Below are 23,284 nucleotides of genomic sequence, written 5' to 3' on the forward strand. Positions count from 1 at the left end.
GAAGTGATGCTACACTGTCGCCACCACCTGGACAAAACCTGCAACTGCAACACAAACTCCTTCAGTCAGGTGACTGAATTTACTGCAAGTGATGTCCACCGTTCTTGCTTTATGGCCCCTATATATTTACTAAATGTACAGTTATTATTGTTGAGTGTCTTGAGACCACTCCACAACACTGTAGGTGTAAATATTTCCTCTGCAAAGACTATCTGACAGTTAAAGTTAGTAAAGACAGAGGAGTAGGCTACAGGTGCTCTTTGGATGCCTTGGAGTACTGTGCTTGTTCCATCCAAGGGCTCATTACATGGGTGATACATGGTTATATCTGTATAAATATCTACATAAAATGCAAGTCCTCTTCAAAACAAACCTGAGGTCCACTGTAGGGTTTGTGGAAATTTAAACAGACCAACATGTTGCAACCGTAAGTAAAAACTACAATATTTGCCTCTGAAATGTGGTGAAGTGTTAAGTAATATAAAATGAAAATGCTCAAGTAAAGTACCTCAAAATTCTACTTAAAGGGACAGTTCACCCCAAAATCAAAAACATATTTCCTGTTAGTGTGAGATATTTAGTATCCAGCTTTTGCTTCTGCTCTGATTTTCAGCTGAAACAATTTTAACTGTTGATGAAAACATCCAGCGTTTGAAACACAGTATACTGACACAACATCCATGTGAAACACCTCGGCACAACTCATCAAAAGAAAATAAAACTTGCACTATTACAGGCTGCAAAACATTTTCCTTACTCTAAAATTGTACTCTATCTGGCCACCTTAAAGTGACAGTTCACCACAAAATCAAAAATACATATTGTTCCTCTTACCTGTGGTGCTATTTATCAGTCCAGATAGTTTTGGTGTGAGTTGCTGAGTGTTGGAGATATCAGCTGTAGAGATGTCTGCCTTCTCTCCAATATAATGGAGCTAGATGGCACTCAGCTTGTGGTGCTCAAAGCGCCAAAAACATACATTTGAAAAACTCAACAGCAATGTCTCTTTCCAGAAATAATGACCCAGTTACTCCACAGACCTTGTTGTGAGCAGTTTCACATAGGAACTATTTTCTTTATACTAAACTACACCTGCCAACTGTATCACTGTGCAGAATAAAGCGTGCATCTACTGCTAGCTCACCTAGCATCACTAAGCTAGCTCACCTAGCATCACTAAGCTAGCTGACGGTACAGCTCAGCCGAGGAGGACACCTCACACTGTCACGTGCATGAACCTCTTGTCCATGAGTAGATGCACACGTCCTTCTGTGCAGCGATACAGTTGGCAGGTGTAGTTTGATAGAAAGAAAATAGTTCCTACATGAAACTGCTCACAACCAGGTCTGTGGATTATCTTGAGTAACTGGGTCATGATTTCTGGACAGAGACGTTGCTGTTGAGTTTTTGAAATTAGTTTTTCGGCGCACCACAAGCTGAGTGCCATCTAGTTCCATTATATTGTAGAGACGGCAGACATCTCTACAGTCGATATCTCCAGCACTCTGCAACTTGCACCAAAACAATCTAGATTAATAAACAGCACTACAGGTAAGAGGAACAATATGTGTTTTTGATTTCTGGGTGAACTGTCCCTTTAAGTACAGTACTTAAATAAAAGTACTTAATTAATTTCCACTGATTCTAAACTCTTTTACAAACTTTTATCACCGCTTTAACATCTCTGCAGCTCCTTTATTTCTTTTGCCTTTAAACTTCTCTGTAGTTTATTGCAGTAAATGAAGGGCCATGCACCTCCTCCTCCTCCTCCTCTTCCTCTGTTCCCCCTCTTGTGAGAATGTGGAGCAGGACTATGCGATGGTCCGGGGTGTATGTAGGCCAGTGATAGGCCTGCATGTGCTGCTCTGTCTTTGGCTTAAAAAGTTCAAGTCATTATTCTCCTCTTGCTCCTATTCAGCCGAGGTCCCGTTGGCTCATTGTTATTCTGCCCGAGTGACAGGGAGAGAGGCGGACACAGAATGGGAGGCTGACTGGGGCTTCCAACGGCAGGGAGCTGGTTGTACTGGGCGGGGGGTTTTGTCGGTGCTGGTTTTTCTGGCCGGTTATTGCGGGCGTGAAGGCATGTTGATAATCGGCTCAGTAATGAGGAGAGGTACTGAACGGCACCAAATATCTGACCCCGATTCCTGGGAGTAGAGAGAGGCAGAGGACAGGGGGAAAGTGTGTGTGTCGATGTGTGTGTGTGTGAGGCAGAGAGGGGGGAGAGGGCCATGTGAAAAAGGGGTGGAGGGGAGCTGAGATTTAGTGCTCTGCTGGATGAAACAACCCCCCACTAACTAACGGAGAGGGAAAGTAGCCTAATGGGAAGAAAAGAGAGGGTGTTGTACTGTTCATTTAACACTCAAAGACGCGCAGGAAGCTTTTATCGTTTCCCACAATGAGATCAGAAAAGGTATGTAACTTTTTTTTTGTCAAGTTGCTGAATTATGTTACTGTTTTACAAATGGAAGTGGAGCTGGAGAGCAACAGGTAGCTGTTAGGGAGCTGTGGGCAAATGGCAGGGTGCTTTTTTCACTCAGGAAAAACATCCACTGTGTAACTATCCAGATTATTTATGCAGCTTTACATGTACAGCACAGTTTGGATGTTTTATTTCTGTTGTGGTGCATTTGTCTCAGTAGTTTAAAACACTCTGATTGTCAATAAGATGAGATGATGTGGAAGAAAAGCCTCATTTAGTACTGGAGTTTTGTTTTAGCTGCAGTGTGGCAACCATTAATTGATATTTAGTGAAATGCAAGAGGTAGATGCATTAATATCTGGCAGCATTTCACCATAAGACAAGACAAGATAGCTTTAAAACTATGATAATTTTCAAGGCTTGCATGAATCCTTTAAACACAAATTTGTTTGCAGTGTTTTAAGAGTCTAAATTTTGAAGTGACATCAGAGCTGCAACTATAAAATGTCAGAAAATAGAAGCAGTACCATCATAATTTCCTCTGCAGTCAACTTTTTTCCCCCCGATCATCATTTTAATAACCAAAAATATTCAGTTTATTGTCATATAAAACAGAAAATCTGCATAAATGTTCAGATTTTTTTGGGATTTGGGCTTAAAAAATACTCAAACAAGTGAGCGACAATTCTTCTTGCAGCCTTAAGTGACATTAATGGTGTTTAACTGCTATGTTTGCCTCCACACCATTAGAAGACATTTAAAGAGGCCACACCACATGAATGCACCTTCTGTACCAGTTTCCCAACCACCTGCAGACTGTTCCTGTGGCATCCTGGAACGAACAACACTTTATTTCTGAGATTTAAACCACACTAAGCTGGAAAACACACTTTTAATGTAGCGCTAGTGTTTTTAAAGATTGTGCAAAGTGACAAAGTCCTAAAAAAAGGCAGTTTGCACAAAGCTCCCACTTTTCTGTTTCATCCTGCAGCCTGTTCTGGCTCTCCTGAAAAATTACAGCCTACACCAGGGTGGCCTTAATGAGCAAGAGTCTGGAAATGTTTTCTTTGTGTCATATACCATTAGCTGATCTGGGTCAACGTTTGCTCTGTAATCTCGCTGTGATAACAAAGGAGGGCTGCACAGGGAAAACCAAATGAGCATTTTGCCATTAAATCCAGACTGGAAATCCTTTGACCCCGGAGCAGTCCCCGACTTGATCGTCCTCTCTGCCGAGGAAACATGGTTGTCGCGTGTTTATTCAGTGCTCTGACACCTGTGACTCAGCCTGGAGGAGCCCATTGTTCTTATCTGTAATGGTATAACTCGTCTGGCACACGAATCTTGGAGAAATATTTGGGTTGCTGTAATGTTGCAGAGCGATAATGCAGAAACTGGCAGCTGAGACCCAGAGTGAGATTCGTGGGAAAATAACAGTGCTGGTCTCAGACAAGACGGTGTGACATCCTCATAGCTGGCTGAGGTGCTGTGGCTCAATGGCCTTAAAAGTCCTCTGGATGATTTAAATGTCACACTTTCAGTCCTTCACAGAGAGAGTGGAGGCACTAAATAGTCAAGTTCATATTCTTGTTTAGTAAATATGAAGAGTTAAAAGAATTTGGGCAGTGAAATGTTATAGGCACTCCCTTAAAACAAGGTAGAAGCTTCCAGTCAGTGATGATAAACCTCCAAGTATTTAACAGTACAGTTGCTTTTGGAGGTTCTCTGTACACATGCTACATTACAAAAATCTGACACTCATCGTTGTGAAGTTTTCAGGATTAATCAATTCATTTAGGCCGTGATGGTGTCTTTGAAGTGTTTGTTTTATTCAGCAATCTGTCCAAAACCCAAATTTAGTATCAGTTCTGACAAATTAATGAACTTGTCTGGAGATATAACTTCCCATAATTCCTTCTCCCAGCTGGTGAGTGCTTTAATTTCCTGACTTTGAGCTTCTTCTTTTAAAATTTGATAGATGTGACCTAATATGTTTTTTGTGTTTGCTTTATCAGGTGCTTTTATTACGCAAGCTATATAGGTTGTATCTCAGTCACTGTTGTAATTATTCCCAAACAGTGAATTTTTGGTATCTTTGAATATCAGAATTTAATTTAATTTAATTATTTAATTTAATTTAATTTATTTTATTTTATTTTATTTTATTTTATTTTATTTTTATTTTATTTTATATGAAAAGGACAATGTACATTAATCAACATTTAAACAAGTGTAAATTCACCTGAGTTAGCTGAAAGGTTTGCTTTCATCAACAGTCTCTTTGCCTGATGTTATGAGGCATCCTAAAATTAAAAAAAACAAAAACAATATATAATCGTTAAAACGTACATTATTGTGTTGAAAATACATATACAAGTTAAGTATAAGCATAGGCTCAATAGGCCTATGAGTCCAGTCATTTTACAGATAAATAAAAGTGGCATCAGTGTTGACATTATTGGTTCACATTACACTAAAATTAATATGATGGGAGACTTTAATTGAATGAAATCGTAATTGATTAATTTATATAATGATCAACTAATTGTTTCAGCTCAATAGCAGATAAATACAAATTCCTCTGAGGATGTGACTGTAAAACACCTCGATTTTTTTGCAGATTTGGTGCAGAGAGAGAGAGAGAGTTTTCATGAGAGATCATCACTAACTACAGTGTATTGTTTCTTCTTTTTTAGGGGATTGCTGTCTGCTGTAAAGCCTAGGGCCCTGAACAACAGAAATAATCAATATAGACGTACATAGCGGCAGCAAATAACCAAGAGAGCAAAAATGTCTCGAACAGAAGAGGTCAACAAGATGACAGAAAATGTCTACAAGGTATGTCTTGCCTTCTCCACCCTCTAGTTTGAATCACTAAAAACCCTGTTTGTCACATACACTGTCACACACAGTAAACTGTGCAGTGAAATAATACCATATGAGAGCCATAATTTGCCTTTCCTTGTTATTTGTGTTGCCACCAGGGGATTCTGGACCAGTTCAACCCCAGTCTGAAGAACTTTGTGACCATGGGGAAACACTATGAGAAAGCCCTGACAGGTTAGTCAAACACAGGATCATTCAGATGCTGTCTTTGTCTGAATAACAGAACAGGATACTTTTCAGTTTTCCACTAAAATGAACTCTCTTCTTCAGGAGTGACCGTGGCTGCCAAAGGGTACTTTGATGCTCTGGTGAAGCTTGGAGAGCTGGCGAGTGACAGCCAAGGCTCCAAAGAGCTGGGTGAGTGGGCGGCTGGTAGAGGAAAGACGGTGCTGAGGGGGGGGGCATTAAAATAAATTAGTGATGGACCTAATAAAGTTAAGAGAGTCGACGTGACAGCTGGAGAGAAAGCGGTCTGTGCTGCGTGTGTTGGTGAGGGAGGAGATGAAGACAAGAGGGAATGAGGAAATGTAGAGAGAGGGAGAGAACAGAGGGACAGGGAGAGAGTAGGGTCATTGTTGGGAGATTAACAACACCACATGATCTCATTGTAATGCTGAAAACAGCGGGGGAGGCAGGCAGGAGAGTCGGAGGGCGAGATGCCAGCCACCACATACTACAGTGCTGTGTGACCGAGGGAGGGACTCACAGCTGACCGCCACTTTGTAAATGAGAAACTGAGTGAAAACAGCTTTATGACATTTTACTGATGTGTTGTCCTGCGTGTATGTTGATGTTGTGAACTTTTATTATTAGAGCTCAGATGTAAGATTTCCTGCACATGTGAAAGATCCACTCTAACTAATAAAAGCAGCTCCAAATCATATATAATACCAGTCATACAAATATAGCTGCCTTCACTGTCCTGTTCTTTCCTGCTGCTCACAGGAGACACACTGTTTCAGATGGCCGAGGTCCACAGACAGATTCAGGTGCAGCTGGAAGACGTGGTAAGACTCCGCTGGTCTGCATTAATTACTTCATGTTATCGAACCATTTTAAACATCATATAATTTTTAAAGGGACAGTTCACTCCAAAATCCCAAATTCATATTATTCCTCTTACCTGTAGTTCTATTCATCAGTCTAAATTGTTTTTGGTGTGAGCTGTTGAGTGTTGGAGATATCAGCCGTAGAGATGTCTGCCTTCTCTCCAGTATAATAGAACTAGATGTCACTCAGCTTGTGGTGCTCACAGTGCCCAAAAAAACCCCCATCATGCCCTGGTTACTCAAGATAATCTACAGACCTTGTTGTGAGCAGCTTCAATAGGAACTAGGAATTCGTATCACCACACAGACGGAAGTATGCATCTACTCATGGACGAGGGGCTCGTGCTCATGACAGCATGAGTCAGCTCAGTGGAGCACCTAGCTCAGTGGTGCTAGGTGAGTTAGCAGCAGATGCACGCTTCCCTCTGTGCAGTGACATAATTGGCAGGTGTAGTTCATAGAAAGAAAATAGTTCCTACATGAAACTGCTCACAACAAGGTCTGTGGATTATCTTGAGTAACTGGGTCATGATTTCTGTAAAGAGACATTGCTGTAGAGTTTTTCAAATGTAGACTTTTGGCGCTTCAAGCACCACAAGTCAAGTGCCATCTAGTTCCATTATATTGGAGAGAAGGCAGACATCTCTATGGCTGATATCTCCAACACTCTGCGACTCCCACTAAAAAAATCTACACTGATAAACAGCACTACAGGTAAGAGGAAAAAAATGTATTTTTGGATTTGGGGGTGAACTGTCCCTTTAATAAAGCCTTGAAGTAGGAACTTCAAGTAGCACATAAACTGATGAAAGTAGTGCAGGGGCTGAATTATGTAGACATGTAGAGAGATCTCAGTTCTTTCGGCACAAGTTGCTCCCAGTTGAGGATTGAGTGTGTCATATCTAACTTAAAGTGGTCTATAGGATCTTAAATGGCAGAGCACCTAGTTGCCTCAACAATTACTTATCTCTCCAAAGCTCAACAACTCACACTGATAAGTAGTACTTAGAGAAACAATCGGGTGGACTGTCCCTTTAAAGTGCCCAGAAAGAGAACAATTTGTCAAGTTTATAAAGAAAATATTTTGGCAGCCTGAAGTGCAGGTTCATTTTTCTTTGTGTTACCAAGGCATACCACGTGGATGTGTTGTTTGTTTAACATCTTGCATATGGATCTTTTCATCAACAGTTAAAGCTGTTTCACTCTGAGCTGCTCGCCCAGTTGGAGCAGAAGCTGGAACTGGATATTAAATACCTCACAGTAAGTTAAAACCTCCATTCATGTTTGATCAGTTGTGAGAAAAACACAGTTGCTTAGTTTAAAATGTTAAGTTTAATTTGGAGAGCAAGGCAGTGTGTAGCACTTAGCTAATTTAAACAATGGTAAGAAAAGAATAAACTGTGGTAAAATAAGAATAATTGTGTAAATGTTATGTTTGATGATGGTATGATTAATGGCTAGAAAATAAATAAATAAATTGGACTCCACACTTATATCTTAGAGCATCTGATTTTTTTTCCACTTCCATCTCAGGCCACCCTGAAGAAGTATCAGAGTGAGCGGAGGTCTAAATCTGAGTCTATCGAGCGCTGCCAGTCTCAGCTGAAGAAACTGCGCAGGAAGAGCCAAGGCAGTCGTCACCCAAACAAATATGGAGACAGAGAGATGCAGGTAGGTGAAGTCCAAAGTTTTACGTGTGCAGTGGGAAAAAAAAACACAGTACAGAACTTTTAAGTAGAATGCACAAACATGTAAAATGCTAAAGTTGCTCACTCAGAATTACGGCAGATTAAATAACAGTGCAGTGTGAGTGTTTGTGTAAGAAATAGGCCAGTGTGAATAAGATTAAAGAACAATCTGCCTCAGCTGATTCTCCAGGAAAAAAGCAACTTAGCGTTCAAGTCTTTACTGGAAGAAATATGAACGATATAACAGGGTGAAAGGGTTTAGGAGGGTTAGGTTGGAGGAAAAGGTCACCAGGGCTGATGGAAGAAAGATTTTTGTACTCATTGTGCAACAGGCAGGAAATAATGTCACACATTCTTCTCTTCATACAGCATGCGTTAAAGGTCACTCTGTTATTTAAGTACTACATGTGTGAATGTGAGCGTGCAGCTGGACTGAGTGTGCATGTTTAAGGTTGTTCAGGTTTGCAGTGAAATCTTTGACTTTTCTTCAGTTTGTGGAGTTGATGAGTCGTCGCCAAGGAGAACTTGACACGCTGGTTGCCGCAGGTTACAAGTCTGCGCTCACAGAGGAAAGGAGGCGATATTGCTTCCTGGTGGACAGACAGTGTTGTGTCACCAAGCTGCTCATCAACTACCACTCCAAGGTGATCTGCTCACATTTACTTATGTATTCAGCAAAGTAATGTTTCAGCTTTATGGAATCCAGATGTATTCATCCACACCTGAAAACAGTCCCTCACAAATTCACTATGTACTCCTGTTTGAGTGACATTGCTAAAAACAGTTTTGGTCTTGTCATTTGTCTACAATTATCTGTTAACAGTATTGTGGTTTTCTCTTGCTGTGCTTTTGAACATAATCCAGGTGAGAGAGCTTCTGTCACAGAAACTGTCATCTTGGCAGCAGTCATGTTCTCAGCCCACAAAACTCCCGGAGCGCGCTCTGAATCTGCTGCGTCACACCGCGCCTCAAGGCTCAGGGGCTGCTGGGATAGCCGAGGTCCTCCGCCACACCAAGATCGGCTCTGCTCAGCCAGAACAGGTCAGATCAGTTTTGTTTATACTGTGTCAGATGTTTGATGTTTTCTCACTGGACTTAAAGGGATAGTGCACCCAAAAATGAAAATTCAGCTATTATCTACTCACCCATATGCCAAGGGAGGCTCTGGTGAAGTGGCGACCCAGATTAAAACGTCCAAGAACACAGAATTGAAGCCATAAAATATCTCCATACTGCTTGTCTGTAGTGATTCAAGTGTCCTGAAGCCCCGACACTTGGATCACTACGGACAAGCAGTATGGAGATATTTTATGGCTTCAATTCTGTGTTCTTGGACGTTTTAATCTGGGTTGCCGTCAGCCATTAGGTGTGCAGTTGTGCTGCTACCCACTCCCCCCTCAGATCTCTGAAAGTGTTGTGAGGACTCTAAAACTTCACCAGAGCCTCACTCGGCATATGGGTGAGTAGATAATGGCTGAATTTTCATTTTTGGGTGCACTATCCCTTTAATCATATATATATATATTTTTTTTAATCATAATAGAAATCCTTGCCATTTTTTTAAAGCTGCAACTGAACACAGTGTGAATTAAAAGATACAAACTATCTCAAGTTCAAGTTCAAGCTAAGTCCCAAGTCAAGTCACAAGTCCTCAGCTTTTTGACTTGACTCCTAAACAAGTCATTTCTGGAATTAAGAACAGTCACCCATCAATGACAGATTTGTAGCTAAGATGTTACTGATTGTTGATTTATATTAAAAGACAACATTTAGGCTTATAAAATCTTGAATGCACAGTCTACAAGTCCTTATGTGATCTGAGATATCATCTGTTGTCTGTAGTTTGCACACGGTTTTAGAACTTCCAAGTTATTCCCTCTGAATCAAAAGCTTTACAAGAAGCATTTCACTGCATGAAAGATGGCCTTGTCATTAAGCTGTGTTGTCTGTGTAGTAAAAAAATATAAATAATATAAATAATACTTTTGAAATTCCGTTTTTACAATAAAGGAAACAGTGTGGTGCCCACTTCCTGTTCATAAATTCCCGTATTACTTCCAAACAGTGCACTAAAATATGTTTCTAAAAACATAGACAAGAAATGTGCAATACAGTCACATAATCTAGGTTTATATTTGATCAGCACTGCTTAGTTTTACCGTTTGATTTGACTTTGGTCTGTGTTTGAGAGAGACAGAGCGGCAGCATCTCCTCCGTTCTTGATCTACTTCTATAATCTTTGTGTACGTGGTGGCGGTGGGTATACAAAAATGAGGAAGTACAATCTCCAGTTTGAGCAACAGCCCTAGAGCCTGTGAAAATCTTGGGTGGCAACTGAGCAGAGAGATCTGGGTGCTGGTAAGATGGAGGGAAGTTTATCACAGTTCATGTACATGTACTACTCACATGGTTATGATACCATGGTGAAAATCAGCAAGTATTCCTCTAATTCCCAGTGAAGTCACAAGTCGTTGGTCTTAAAGTGAAATTCAAGGTGACAAAGTCCTTTTTGATTTGCCAAGTCGAGTCTAAGTCACCAGATTTGTAAGTCTGGCTCTAGTCTAAGTCAGCGGACTCAAATTCTCACAACTACTTCTAATTCCTGGTAATTAACAGTACCTGTCTTTGGTTTTTCAGAGACTCTCAGTGCAAGAAGTCCCTCCTCTGTTGAATGGAGACTCCAGTCGCTCCCAGCAGCAGCGGTCACTCCCCTCCTCCTCCTCCCAGAGTGAAACCTGTCCTCCTCAGGGCTCCCCCCACACTTTCCGCTCCCTCTCTGGTGGAGGAGCTGCTGGAGGTTCCTCACGAGGAGCGTCTCCTCAGCACACCAGCACGCCCCTCAGTGCATCAGCCAGCCCCCTCCCTGACAGCAGCGCCAGCAGCAGCGCCAGCCCCGCTACATCCACCCCCACCACGTCCAGCGGCTCGGCCCAGCAAACCGCTCTCCTCTTGGCTGCCAACACATCCAACCTCTCCCCGAGTCTCATCCCCTCCACGGTGATGTCAGTCAGCCAGGTCTCCCCACCTGGCAGCACCTTGCATGGCATGACCCTCCCCATCCCTCACAGTGCTCCTCACAGTCCTCCACTGCCCCACAGTGCTCCTCTCTCCAGGGCCATGACTCCTGTGCAGCTACTGCACCAACAGGTGGGACCAGGAGGAAGCAATACTTCATCACCGTCACATAACCCCTGGCTGCTGAAGACCGCTGACATGTGTACAACTGCAACGCTTCCACTGCCACGGAGACCTGTCAGTGAAATGAGGCTGGGCGGCTTTCAGGGTAAGATGTGATAAGTCTCCTCCCTATGTTTGAGTGTCTCCTTCACCGTTTTCTTTTTATAAATTTTAGTCCACATTGATTTGGAGTAGGGATGTCAGTGTTGGTTAATTTTGCTGTCAATAGCCCAACACCTATTAACCAGTTACTTATTGGTTAATTTTAAGGGGGAAAAAAACACAAAATTACATGAAATATAAGAGGTCTTTCCTTTTATTCTGACGCTCCATTGACACAGGGAACTTTAGCACCACATTTTAAAGTGCAATTTATTTACAGGTGGGAAAATTGAAATGTTTAGTGATGTAAATGTCTTGCCTTTTATTTTATGTTCTGTTGGCTTTGCAGACAGACAGCTGGTAAGCCGTGTTAACATGCGGAAACATAATGGCAACTGCCCACCTTCTGGACTCCACTAGTTAGCTAACATTACCCATGGCCTGGTGTTATAGTGCAGCCAAACAAACTCCATTACTTCCTGACTATAAATGCTTTTAATGTGAAGCAGCAGCTGAGGTAAAAGTTGTGTTTGCAGTATTAAAATACATACAGCTGTGAGAGAGTGAACATCATACAGCCAGGCTGATATCAGTGAGATAAATCACAGTAAAGATGGATTGCATGCATTCATCATTTTTAAATCTCTTGTGTATGAGCTGACAATTTGAATCCAACATGGTGGAACTGGCGGACTCCGACATTAAAAATGTAAACTACTATATAGAGCATTTCAAATTTGACATCATAGGACGCATTCACACTGGTGCTATTTGGTACGCTTCCACAGATAGTTTGGTTCGTTTGGAGTGGTGTGAACGCTCATTCGAACTCTGGTGAGGACCAAACAAGTGCACCCTGGTCCGCTTGAAAATTGGGGGTCTCGGTTCACTTACAAGTGAACCATGGTGCGGTTCGCTTACAGTGGGAAATGCAAACAGACTATCCAGCGAACCAAAGAGAGGAAGTGACGTAGAGCACAGTGCATTTTGGGTAGAAAAAAAACAAAGCCAACGGTGTGAAACAGGAGGAGCAGAGGTAAAAAAAGAAAAAACAGAAACCCCAAGACTTGGTGTTGCTCCATCGTTTTTGTGGTGACCAAGTTGGCTGAAGGGGATGGATTTCCGTTTTCGGTCCTGGCCAATCGATGAGCCGGGTTTTCTTCTTCCTCATGCATTTTTTCTTCCCAGTCAGTGGTTGGTTTGGGCAATACTGCCCCCAAACGACGCAGCTGTTGTAACTGTGTGACGCTGTCCAGGCGGTTTGGTCTGCTTTAAAAAGTGCAGTGTGAAAGTGAACAGAACCAAACGAGGGTTTGAAATTTTCCGGCATTCCCCGCCCAATCGAATGGAGTCCCCTGGACTATCCTGGTGTGAATGTGCCCATAAACATCCTTTGTATATCTTGTTGGGATGTCTGTTGATGCAGTAGCTGACAGGAAGTAAACAGGGACCAAAGCTGTTACCCTAGCAACAGAATAGCAATGAAACGCTCTATACCTGGAATATATATCACTTTTCTATTGCATAAAAATGACGACCATTAACAGTATCTCAAACAGGGTTTGATTACAACCCTTTCCTCTACCTAGGCTCCAGTCTCCCCAGGATGCTGCCTTTATCTGGACCTACCCGGGTGGAAGCCATGTTTGCTCACTCTCCTGGAGCATCCGAGGGCAGCGGTGTAGGGAGTGGGGCTTGCTTACTGCACTTCCAACCTGGTGACAGCATCACCCTGCTCATCTCCGAGCCCAGAGATGGGTGGCACTACGGTCAGAATGAACGAACTGGACGGTAGGTTTTACAAATCACACACTGACATAGAAAACCACTCAATGATCTGCTGCATGAAAGACTCCTAAAACCCACATCCGGTTCCATCAGTGGGTTTTTGAGTGGGCTTTGGTTAGATTCTTGAAATAAAGTCTGTGGTTAACACAAGCTGAAGAGACTCTCCATTGGCTTTTTGACAAGGGAACCAGGAGGATGTTAACTTCTGGGCTGGCCTACAAGTAAACGTCATCCCTGCAGCACTCTATAACTTTGACAGGGCCTTGTAATAAACAAAATTAGAAGACTCTGAAATGTCTCAATGCCATAAGATGAGGCTGTATGTTACAATAACCAAACCACATCAGGGACACCACTTCCCCTTAACACTGCTTTTTTTCTAGCTTACTGTAAGTACGGTATTTTTCTTTCTTACTTCAGAGGACTTCACGCTTCTCTTTCGCACCAAGTTAAATTTATATTCACAAGACGAGAGATTACTTCATCACACACAGACTGACTTGCATTTGTTCTTGTTTTATTGTTCACCAGTGGTCACATATAGTACAATTTTCCCTCACAGGAAAGGCTGGTTCCCTTTCTCCTACACTCAGTCCACACACAGTAAGATGGATCACCTCGAGAGGTGAGTCAGAGAAGAACAAACACTCAAATCTGTCAGTTTTCAGTGTTGTTGATGACCTTTGACACTCTTAATGACAGAAATGCTTCCTTTAATTCCCTTTAGATGTTTTATGACTCAGTGTATCAGCAACACTTTGAAAAGTAGGAAGTTATAACTTCAGTTGATTCACAGAAAACTTCATGGGGTCATTTTCATGTTGAAACTATTAAACACTCTTCACTTTTTCCTTCTGTATTCTTATTAAAAACATATTTCATGCCAGACTCAGAGAAAGAGCTAAGAAACTGCAGACTGATACTTATGGTTTGCCCTCTCAGTCTTTCCACCACCCTTTCCCCAACACGTTCACTTCCAACACCAACAGCTTTGTTGATGAATTAACTCAAAACCAACGTCTCTCGACTCTCATCATGTTTCCTCTGTCTCTTTCCTTGTATATGCTTTCCTCTCTGTCTGTGACCTTCCCTGTAGCTCGCTCTTCTTATCTAAGGCGAACAGCACCAGTACAGGCCAGCTCGACAAGCTGGTGTCTCCAGGTCTCCCAGCGCTCACCCCCGAGTCAGAGGAGGAGCGCTCCCTTCCTCCCCAGAGGGTCAGCACCTTCCGCCCGCGCCCATACAGCATGGCCGACAGCAACAAGGTCAGAAACATGAAACCATATGGAGGAGGTCAAAGGTCAATGTGTTCTCCTAACTGAGCCTCACTGTTAATGGAGGAGATACGGATGCTTCATAATAATTCAATTTCAATTTCAATTCAATTCAATTTCAATTTTATTTATAAAGCCCAATATCACAAATCACAATTTGCCTCACAGGGCTTTACAGCATACAACATCCCTCTGTCCTTAAGACCCTCACAGCGGATAAGGAAAAACTCCCCAAAAAAACCCTTTAACGGGGAAAAAAAACGGTAGAAACCTCAGGAAGAGCAACTGAGGAGGGATCCCTCTTCCAGGACGGACAGACGTGCAATAGATGTCGTACAGAACAGATCAGCATAATAAATTAACAGTAATCCATATGACACAATGAGACAGAGAGAGAGAGAGAGAGAGAGAGAGAGAGAGAGAAAGAGAGAGAGATGCAGGTAATGACAGTAGCTTACAACAACATTAATGAAAGTAATAATATTATAGTTATAGTTCTGGCTACTGTGGTACAATATGTTGAAAGTATATATTAATATCTGACAGTATACTTGTGTGACAATAGTCATATGTGTATAATAACAGTAGAAGTATGACTAATGACTAATGATGGCAGCAGCAGCAGGAGGCATCTGGCAGGACCACGGCAGCAGCACAACCACACACGTCACACTGTCCAGGCACCGCTGCGATATGAGTTAATCTGAGAGACAGTGGAGCACAAAGGCTCCGGAGAAGAAGCCGGAGCTGGATGAGGTAACATCCAGAATGGCCGAGTTAGCAAGATGCAGTAATAGGATGAGAGAGAGAGAGAGAGAGAGAGAGAGGGAGCCCGGTGTATTATAGGGGGTCCTCCGGCAGACTAGGCCTAAGTCAGCCTAACTAGGGGCTGGTACAGGGCAAGCCTGAGCCAGCCCTAACTATAAGCTTTATCAAAGAGGAAAGTCTTAAGTCTAGTCTTAAATGTGGAGACGGTGTCTGCCTCCCGGACCGTAACAGGAAGATGATTCCACAGGAGAGGAGCCTGATAGCTGAAGGCTCTGGCTCCTGATCTAATTTTGGAGACTTTAGGGACCACGAGTAACCCTGCGTTCTCAGAGCGCAGTGTTCTGGTGGGATAATATGGCACTATGAGCTCACTAAGATATGACGGAGCCTGACCATTTAGAGCTTTATAAGTTAACAGTAGGATTTTAAATTCAATTCTGGATTTTACAGGGAGCCAGTGCAGAGAAGCTAAAACAGGAGAAATATGATCTTGTTTCTTAGTTCCTGTTAGTACACGTGCTGCTGCATTCTGAATTAGCTGGAGAGTTTTTAAGGACTTACTAGAGCTACCTGATAATAGAGAGTTACAGTAATCCAGCCTTGAGGTAACAAAAGCGTGGACCAATTTTTCTGCATCTTTTCGGGTCAGGATAGGCCTAATTTTCGCAATATTACGCAGATGAAAAAATGCAGTCCGTGAGGTTTGCTTTAAATGAGAATTAAAAGACAAATCTTGATCAAATATTACTCCGAGGTTTCTTACGGTAGTGCTAGAGGCCAGAGCAATGCCATCTAGAGAAACTATGTCATCAGATAAAGAGTCTCTGAGTTGTTTGGGGCCAAGAACAATAACTTCAGTTTTGTCTGAATTTAACATCAGGAAATTGGTGCTCATCCAATTTTTTATGTCTTTAAGGCAGTTATGGAGTTTAGTTAATTAATTACTTTCTTCTGGCTTCATCGATAAATACAACTGTGTATCATCCGCATAACAATGGAAATTTATAGAGTGATTTCTAATGATGTTACCTAAAGGAAGCATATATAGAGTAAATAGGATTGGTCCGAGCACAGAACCTTGCGGAACTCCAAAACAAACTTTGGTACGTAAGGATGATTCATTACGAACGTCAACAAATTGAAAACGATCAGATAAATAAGATTTAAACCAGCTTAGTGCTGAACCTTTTAGGCCAATTAAGTGATCCAGTCTCTGCAGTAGAATTTGATGGTCAATTGTGTCAAACGCCGCACTAAGATCTAATAAAACAAGAACAGAGACGAGTCCTTTGTCTGAAGCAATCAGAAGGTCATTTGTAATTTTAACTAGAGCTGTCTCAGTGCTATGATGCACTCTAAATCCTGACTGAAATTCCTCAAATAAATTATTATCCTGGAGAAAATCACACAGCTGGTCTGCGACTACTTTCTCAAGGATCTTTGACATAAAGGGAAGATTAGATATTGGTCTATAGTTGGCTAACACCTCTGGATCCAGGGTGGGCTTTTTTAGGAGAGGTTTAATTACAGCTACCTTAAAAGACTGCGGTACATAGCCTGTTAATAGGGATATATTGATCATATCTAATATATGAGTGTTAACTAAAGGAAAGACCTCCTTAAGTAGCCTAGTTGGGATGGGGTCTAAGAGACACGTTGATGATTTAGATGAAGAAATCACTGCGGTCAATTCTTGAAGAGAAATTGGGGAGAAGCAATCTAAATATATATTAGATTCTACAGCTGTGTTTGAGGTTAGATAGGTAGGCCTACCATCTGAGGGCAGGAAGTCATGAATTTTGTCTCTAATAGTTAGAATTTTGTCATTAAAAAAGCTCATAAAATCATTACTGCTAAGGGCTAAAGGAATACAAGGCTCAATAGAGCTTTGACTCTCAGTCAGCCTGGCTACAGTGCTGAAAAGAAACCTGGGGTTGTTCTTGTTTTCTTCTATTAATGCTGAGTAATAGTTTGCTCTGGCATTGCGGAGGCCCCTCTTATAAGTTTTGAGACTGTCTGTCCAGATTAAACGAGATTCTTCCAGTTTGGTTAATCGCCAATTCCTTTCAAATTTTCGCGATATTTGTTTTAACCTACGGGTTTGAGAGTTATACCAAGGAGCAAACTTTCTTTGCTTTGTTAACTTCTTTTTAAGAGGAGCTACAGAGTCGAGCGTTGTTCGCAGCGAGCCTACGGCGCTATCAACAAAATGATCAATTTGGGAGAGGTTAAAGTCGGCACGGGAAACCTCTGTTACTGAAGGTATTGGTATTGAATTTAACGACGAAGTAATCTTTTCCTTAAATTTTGCGACAGCACTATCTGATAAACATCTAGTATAGTAACTGTTGCTGAGTGGCGTGTAATCGAGTAAAAAGAAATCAAAAGTAATCAGATAATGATCTGATAGCAAGGGATTCTGTGGAAAGACTTTTAGGTTATCAATTTCAATTCCATACGTCAGAACTAGATCGAGGGTATGGTTAAAACAATGAGTGGGTTCATGTACACCCTGACTGAAGCCAATGGAGTCTATTAATGAGATAAACGCGGTAGCCAGGGAGTCATTATCAATGTCGACATGAATGTTAAAATCGCCTACAATAATAACTTTATCTGATTTAAGAACTAAACTGGATAAAAACTCTGAGAATTCAGATACAAATTCAGAATACGGGCCAGGAGCACGGTACACTATAACAAATAAAAGTGGCTGCGAGGTTTTCCAGGTCGGATGTAAAAGACTAAGAACAAGGCTTTCAAATGAATTATAATCTAGTTTAGGTTTAGGGCTGATTAACAGACTAGAGTTAAAAATGGCTGCAACTCCCCCTCCTCGGCCGCTGCCTCGAGGAACGTGGGTATTATTATGACTGGGAGGAGTGGACTCATTTAGACTAACATATTCATCTTGACACAGCCAGGTTTCAGTGAGACTGAGTAAATCAATATGATTATCTGATATTAATTCGTTTACTAACACTGCTTTAGACGATAGAGACCTGATATTTAACAGTCCGCATTTAATTCTCCTGTTTTGTCTTTCTGTCACAGAAGAGGTTTTAATTTTTATGAGGTTGTTATGCACAACTCCTCTTTGTTTAATTTTAGATTTAAATAATTTAGGTGGTCGGGGGACAGACCCCGTTTGTATAAAACTATGAAAACTATGGCTGGGTAACTGAACTAGAAGCTCAGAGAGGCGTTTAGGACTGCAACTCTCTGTCCTGGTCTCAACTCTGGGTTGTCAGGGATTTAAATTACTAATAAAATTTGCCAGGTTCCTAGAAATGAGAGCAGCTCCATCCAAAGTGGGGTGAATGCCGTCTCTCCTAATAAGACCAGGTTTTCCCCAGAAAGTTTGCCAATTATTAACAAAACCCACATCGTTTGCTGGACACCACCTGGACAGCCAGCGGTTAAATGATGACATGCGGCTAAACATGTCATCACTGGTCAGATTTGGGAGGGGTCCAGAGAAAACTACGGAGTCCGACATCGTTTTTGCATATTCACACACCGAGGCAATATTAATTTTAGTGACCTCCGATTGGCGTAACCGGGTGTCATTGCCGCCGACGTGAATAACCATCTTACTGAATCTACGTTTAGCTTTAGCCAGCAGTTTTAAATTTGACTCAATGTCGCCCGCTCTGGCCCCAGGGATACATTTGACTATGGCCGCTGGTGTTGCTAACTTCACGTTTCTCAGAATAGAGCTGCCAATAACCAGAGTTTTATCCTCAGCGGGTGTGTCGCTGAGTGGGGAAAAGCGGTTGGAAACGTGAACAGGCTGGTGGTGAGCCGTGGGCTTCTGCTTGGAGCTGCGCCTCTCACGAACAGTTACCCAGCCTCCCGGCTGCACGGGAGTTGCCGGAGGACAGTTAGCAGAGGCTAAGGCTATGCTATGTGGCTCCGCACCGGCTACAGGGGGCTGGCTAACTACCGCAGCTACTGAATGGTTTTCCATGGTGCGGAGCCGCGCTTCTAATTCACTAAGCCTCGCCTCCAACGCAGCAAATAAGCTACACTTATTACAATTACCACTGTCGCTAAAGGAGGCAGAGGCATAACTGAACATTTGGCACATCGGGCAAGAAAGAGCAGGAGAAGGAGAAGCCATGGCTAAGCTAAAGTAGCTAACAAGGCTAAGAGCGTGCAAACAACAGCTAAGAGATTAGCGAGAAAGTCGTAGAAAGAAGGAGAGCTATAAGTGCTTAAACAGAACCAGTGTGGGTTATGACTTGAAGTAGACGTTAAAGCAGCGTTAAAGCAACTGAGGTGAGAAAGCAGGCTAGCAGAATTCACCAGAGCAGTACAGAGACGCTGTCACAGAAACACCGGAAATGACACAACTCGCTTACCGCAATACGTCACCAGTGGCCAGCAGTTCTGTAGTGATCAGAGACCAGATGAATGATGATTTATCTCTTATTTCCATTACAGATCACCTCAGAGTTGGTCTCTCCTCCACCCTCTCCAACCAGGTAACTTTTAGCAATTCAAAGGTGCTCTGTGTGTGTCATTAAAGGGACATTCCACCAATTTATATGTCACAGTCAATTTACTCATGACATTGCCAGACCAAATAACAAATGCAAGTTAGTCGTAAACCCCCGTTTGTTGTCATTCATTTTCCAAGGGGCCTTAAACGCCACAAAACAAAATGCCTCTGGTTGCAATAAGATAGACCTACAACCAAAGTACCCCTAGGGTAATTCGTATACTATTGATACTCAATTTACGGCCTGTGGGCCAAATCTGGCCCCTAATAGGGTGCCAGGTGCCCCCCCAAACAATTTTCCAATTCAAAGGGGGAAAAATTGATTCACACTGGGTTTTTTTTTTGGTACTTTTAACATACATTAAGCTACCTTTACACTGCCGCTTGGCTACCGCCTACCTGCAAGAGTGTTGTCCCGCATTCCTAAAAGCAGCTGCTGCTAGTATAGTCCAGGGCTGTGATGACGAGCATTTCCTTTGATGAACGTTGGAAGTGCAAGCTATCTTGGCACCATGTAGATTAACAGCTTCATGTAGCAAGATAACAGAAATCACTAAAATTACCAAAGATCTCTAAATATATTTGGACAATTTACCATTCATCTGAAGTTTGATGGAAATGTTATGACAGGCCCAGTTTTTTATTTATCTGCTCGGCGCATACTCTGTGCACGTTTACGTTGCCGGCAACTGCTTCATTCCCTGACTGCCATGTTTGAAACTGCTTCCCCGCTGCCGCCTTCCCCACATTGAAGTGACTGGAGGCTGCGAGTTACAGCACAGCAGTGTGAAAGCAGTTTAAGGTGCCAGAGTGCATTAAAAAGCATCAAAATGGAGCTTGTAATCAAAAAAGGTGCCAAGAGAGAACCCCCGTCCCCTGACAGATGTCTGGACTAAACCCCAGATGTCCTTAAAACCTAGAAATGTCCCTACTTTCATGTGTGGGGCCACTAACTGGCCCCTGACCTCCTCTCATTTTGCAAAAGTGGCCCCCGGGCAATGTAAATTGAGTGTCCCCGCCATACCTCCATTTGAGAAACACCTTGCTACAGAACCCCTTTAATCACCAGTCTACGTGTGATTGTCATACCTCTCATTGATATTGTTTCCTCCTTTCAGGACTAATCCATTTGCCCACATTCGACTCAGAAAAACTGTCACCAACGATCGCTCCGCTCCCATCATTGAGTAAGAGTTTCATTCCCACAGCAGCAGCAGCAGTCCTGTTCTCTGTGGTTTGTCAGTCCATCAGACCTCAGGTTGAATCCTGGAAACAGCTCATTGGTTCACAGTTGATTCTTTACTTTGGATGTTCGCAAATTAATCAAATACAGATTGTGTTTTGTGTGCAGGTGTAGAACTTTTTAAATCAAAGTGTAAAAGGTTCATGCGTAAAGGCTGAGTTGTTTTAAATATGATTACAGTCCAGACAGTTTTGAGATAGTTAGGTAGGGAAAAAAGTAGAAACAAGACAAGATGCTATAATATCTGAAAATTCTGAGTGAAACGAGACATTGAAATAAATTCTAGGCTAGTTATAATAAAACAGAAGTAAGAGGTTTGGCTGTACTTAGCTTAGTGTTTGAAATGGACATAATGTGTCGTCCAGAGTAACTAACATTTGCAGGTTTTCCTGGCCTATGAAAGATGCCTCTCATATCTCTTACTGTTTTACAGTGCAATTTATATTCCTCAACATAACCTTTAATGTAGGGGGTTTTTTGTGCCATATTCAGAAAAGTTTTCTTTGTCGGGCTGATCTAGGGACTGGCTCCTAATAACAGGTTGTGAACTTTCACTGTAATGAAGTGTTACGGAAAGAGGACAGGCTCCTACTCTAAAAGTGCTATTACCATATTATATTTTTTAGGAAAGCTGCCAGATTGTTTCTTGGTTTCAGTGAAGGTGAACTTTTAAATTTATTCAAAGTGTCTTGTCTATTTTAAAAGGTGGTTGTTTGGTGGAGGAAGATTTGCCGTATTTTAATGAAATTGGCACAGTGACTTATTTTTGTGTCATTTTCACCTTAAATTTACTGAACATGGGAAATGCTGTTCGAGTGTTAAAGTCCCTGTCAGTTATATCTCATGTTTGTACCAGTTAACACTTCACACTGCTGCTGTAAAGTTACATATTAACATGTTGTGAATGTAGATGTTTGGATTAAGTTAACTCTTTAGCTGGACTCAACATGTATCGTGAAACAAATTCTATATTAAGGATCACGTGTGTAGGATTTAGTGGAAACTTCTCCTGTGCTGAGCGTGTAGGAGAACTACAGTGGCTGACGCGGAAACATGAATAGGCCCATCTAGAGTCAGAAGCTCTTTTTACATAGAGATTGCGCTACAGTGGTGCGGAAATGAGCCCTAAAACCCAGAATTGAAATCGCATTGTCGCACTTCTGGTTCCCTCGTCTCAAAGTCAGTGGGTTCCTGAATGGGTTTTTGGTTAGATGCCTGAAATAAGGTCTGTGGTTAAAGCTTAAGGGACTTACTTGATTTGTTCTACAACATAAAATACGTTAGTAAATGCTCCACTCATGCATTTCAATGCTATTATGCGTCTTTAAAAAAGCTTACAAGTGGCTAATGAGACTACAGAACGTCATCACGCCAAACACGGCTTTACAGCCTAATTGTGGTGGTGACGATGAAGTCATGCAATAGTTGTGTAGTTTGTCAGCCTAATGTTAGCTACTTACCTCTGGTGATAGCATTTAGCTCTAAAAATAAAAGTGGTGTTCATTTATGAAGGTTGAAGTTGTGTGAGAATCATAAACTTGTGTTTCCCACAGAGTTTATTTTCTGCAATAATCCAATGGAAAAATTCCATCGGATTTATGACAAGAGAACCAGGGCGACGTTAACATCCACGTTGGCTACAAAAACGTCGTCCCCACAGCACTCTATAGACCTTATTCTCGACCGCCTTTGCTTATTTACACAGAACCAAATAACTTCGGCATCATGATGCCCCAGTGTGTGATTCTAGACACCATGTAGGCATCCTGGAAGCAAACAAGGTGTGACGGGCATGACGTGTAACATGACAGCGTCAGCTTCTAGTGTGACGTAACATATGTACTGGCAGGGCTTTACAAACAACGACAATAGCATAACATGTTACTGTCCTGCTATATGGCAGCTGATCTCATCCTCTGCTCAGAGGGTTAGAAGCTTTCGATTTGACTTGATTCAGCGCTGTTATTACTTCGGCTAACAGCTTAAAGGTGAGACAACCCCTCCCCCCATTCTGCAATCGTGCCTTCTATGGAGAACAGTGAGGCTAAATAACGGTGTAATGTTCCTGCATTGGCTAGGCCGTGTAAAAAGGGGCAAGAAACAATAAAGACAACAGGCTCTATATGTACAGAAGATAAAAAGGGCTCATTCTAAGAAAACAAAAAATTCTTAGTTTCGGGAGGTTATAAACCAATAAAATCAGAGTTATGAATATTATGTACCATTTCTGCCAAAAGAGGCCTCTAAATCCTACACACTGAACCTTTAAATTTGATTATTCAAATAACCGATCAATTAAGTGCTTATTTAACACAGAGTAATTCCTCCGAAACACAGAAACAGAAAAGCGTACGAGCTCCACAGACACAAAGTGTGACAGTTA

General features: G+C 42.0%; 1 protein-coding gene across 1 annotated transcript; it reads left to right on the forward strand.

The window, feature by feature from the left end:
- Positions 1-1,954: 1,954 nt before the first annotated feature.
- Positions 1,955-22,911, forward strand: LOC117266252 (BAR/IMD domain-containing adapter protein 2). Its single transcript, XM_033641339.2, has 15 exons — positions 1,955-2,413; positions 5,119-5,260; positions 5,407-5,482; positions 5,579-5,665; positions 6,254-6,315; positions 7,546-7,617; positions 7,891-8,028; positions 8,537-8,689; positions 8,910-9,086; positions 10,683-11,328; positions 12,914-13,115; positions 13,675-13,737; positions 14,209-14,377; positions 19,601-19,641; positions 20,777-22,911. The coding sequence occupies exons 2-15, from the start codon at positions 5,213-5,215 to the stop codon at positions 20,847-20,849; spliced, it is 2,007 nt and encodes a 668-aa protein (XP_033497230.1). The 5' UTR covers positions 1,955-2,413; positions 5,119-5,212; the 3' UTR covers positions 20,850-22,911.
- Positions 22,912-23,284: the final 373 nt, after the last annotated feature.

The sequence above is a fragment of the Epinephelus lanceolatus genome, chromosome 10 (assembly GCF_041903045.1).
Source record: "Epinephelus lanceolatus isolate andai-2023 chromosome 10, ASM4190304v1, whole genome shotgun sequence".
In the NCBI taxonomy this organism is placed as follows: Eukaryota; Metazoa; Chordata; class Actinopteri; order Perciformes; family Serranidae; genus Epinephelus; species Epinephelus lanceolatus.

Excerpts from the sequence above, each read along its gene's own strand:
- LOC117266252 (XM_033641339.2), top strand. The coding sequence starts at position 5,213 with ATGTCTCGAACAGAAGAGGTCAACAAGATGACAGAAAATGTCTACAAG. Across the intron at positions 9,087-10,682 it reads GCTCTGCTCAGCCAGAACAG|AGACTCTCAGTGCAAGAAGT; the intron begins GTCAGATCAGTT and ends TTGGTTTTTCAG. Across the intron at positions 13,116-13,674 it reads CAGAATGAACGAACTGGACG|GAAAGGCTGGTTCCCTTTCT; the intron begins GTAGGTTTTACA and ends TTTCCCTCACAG.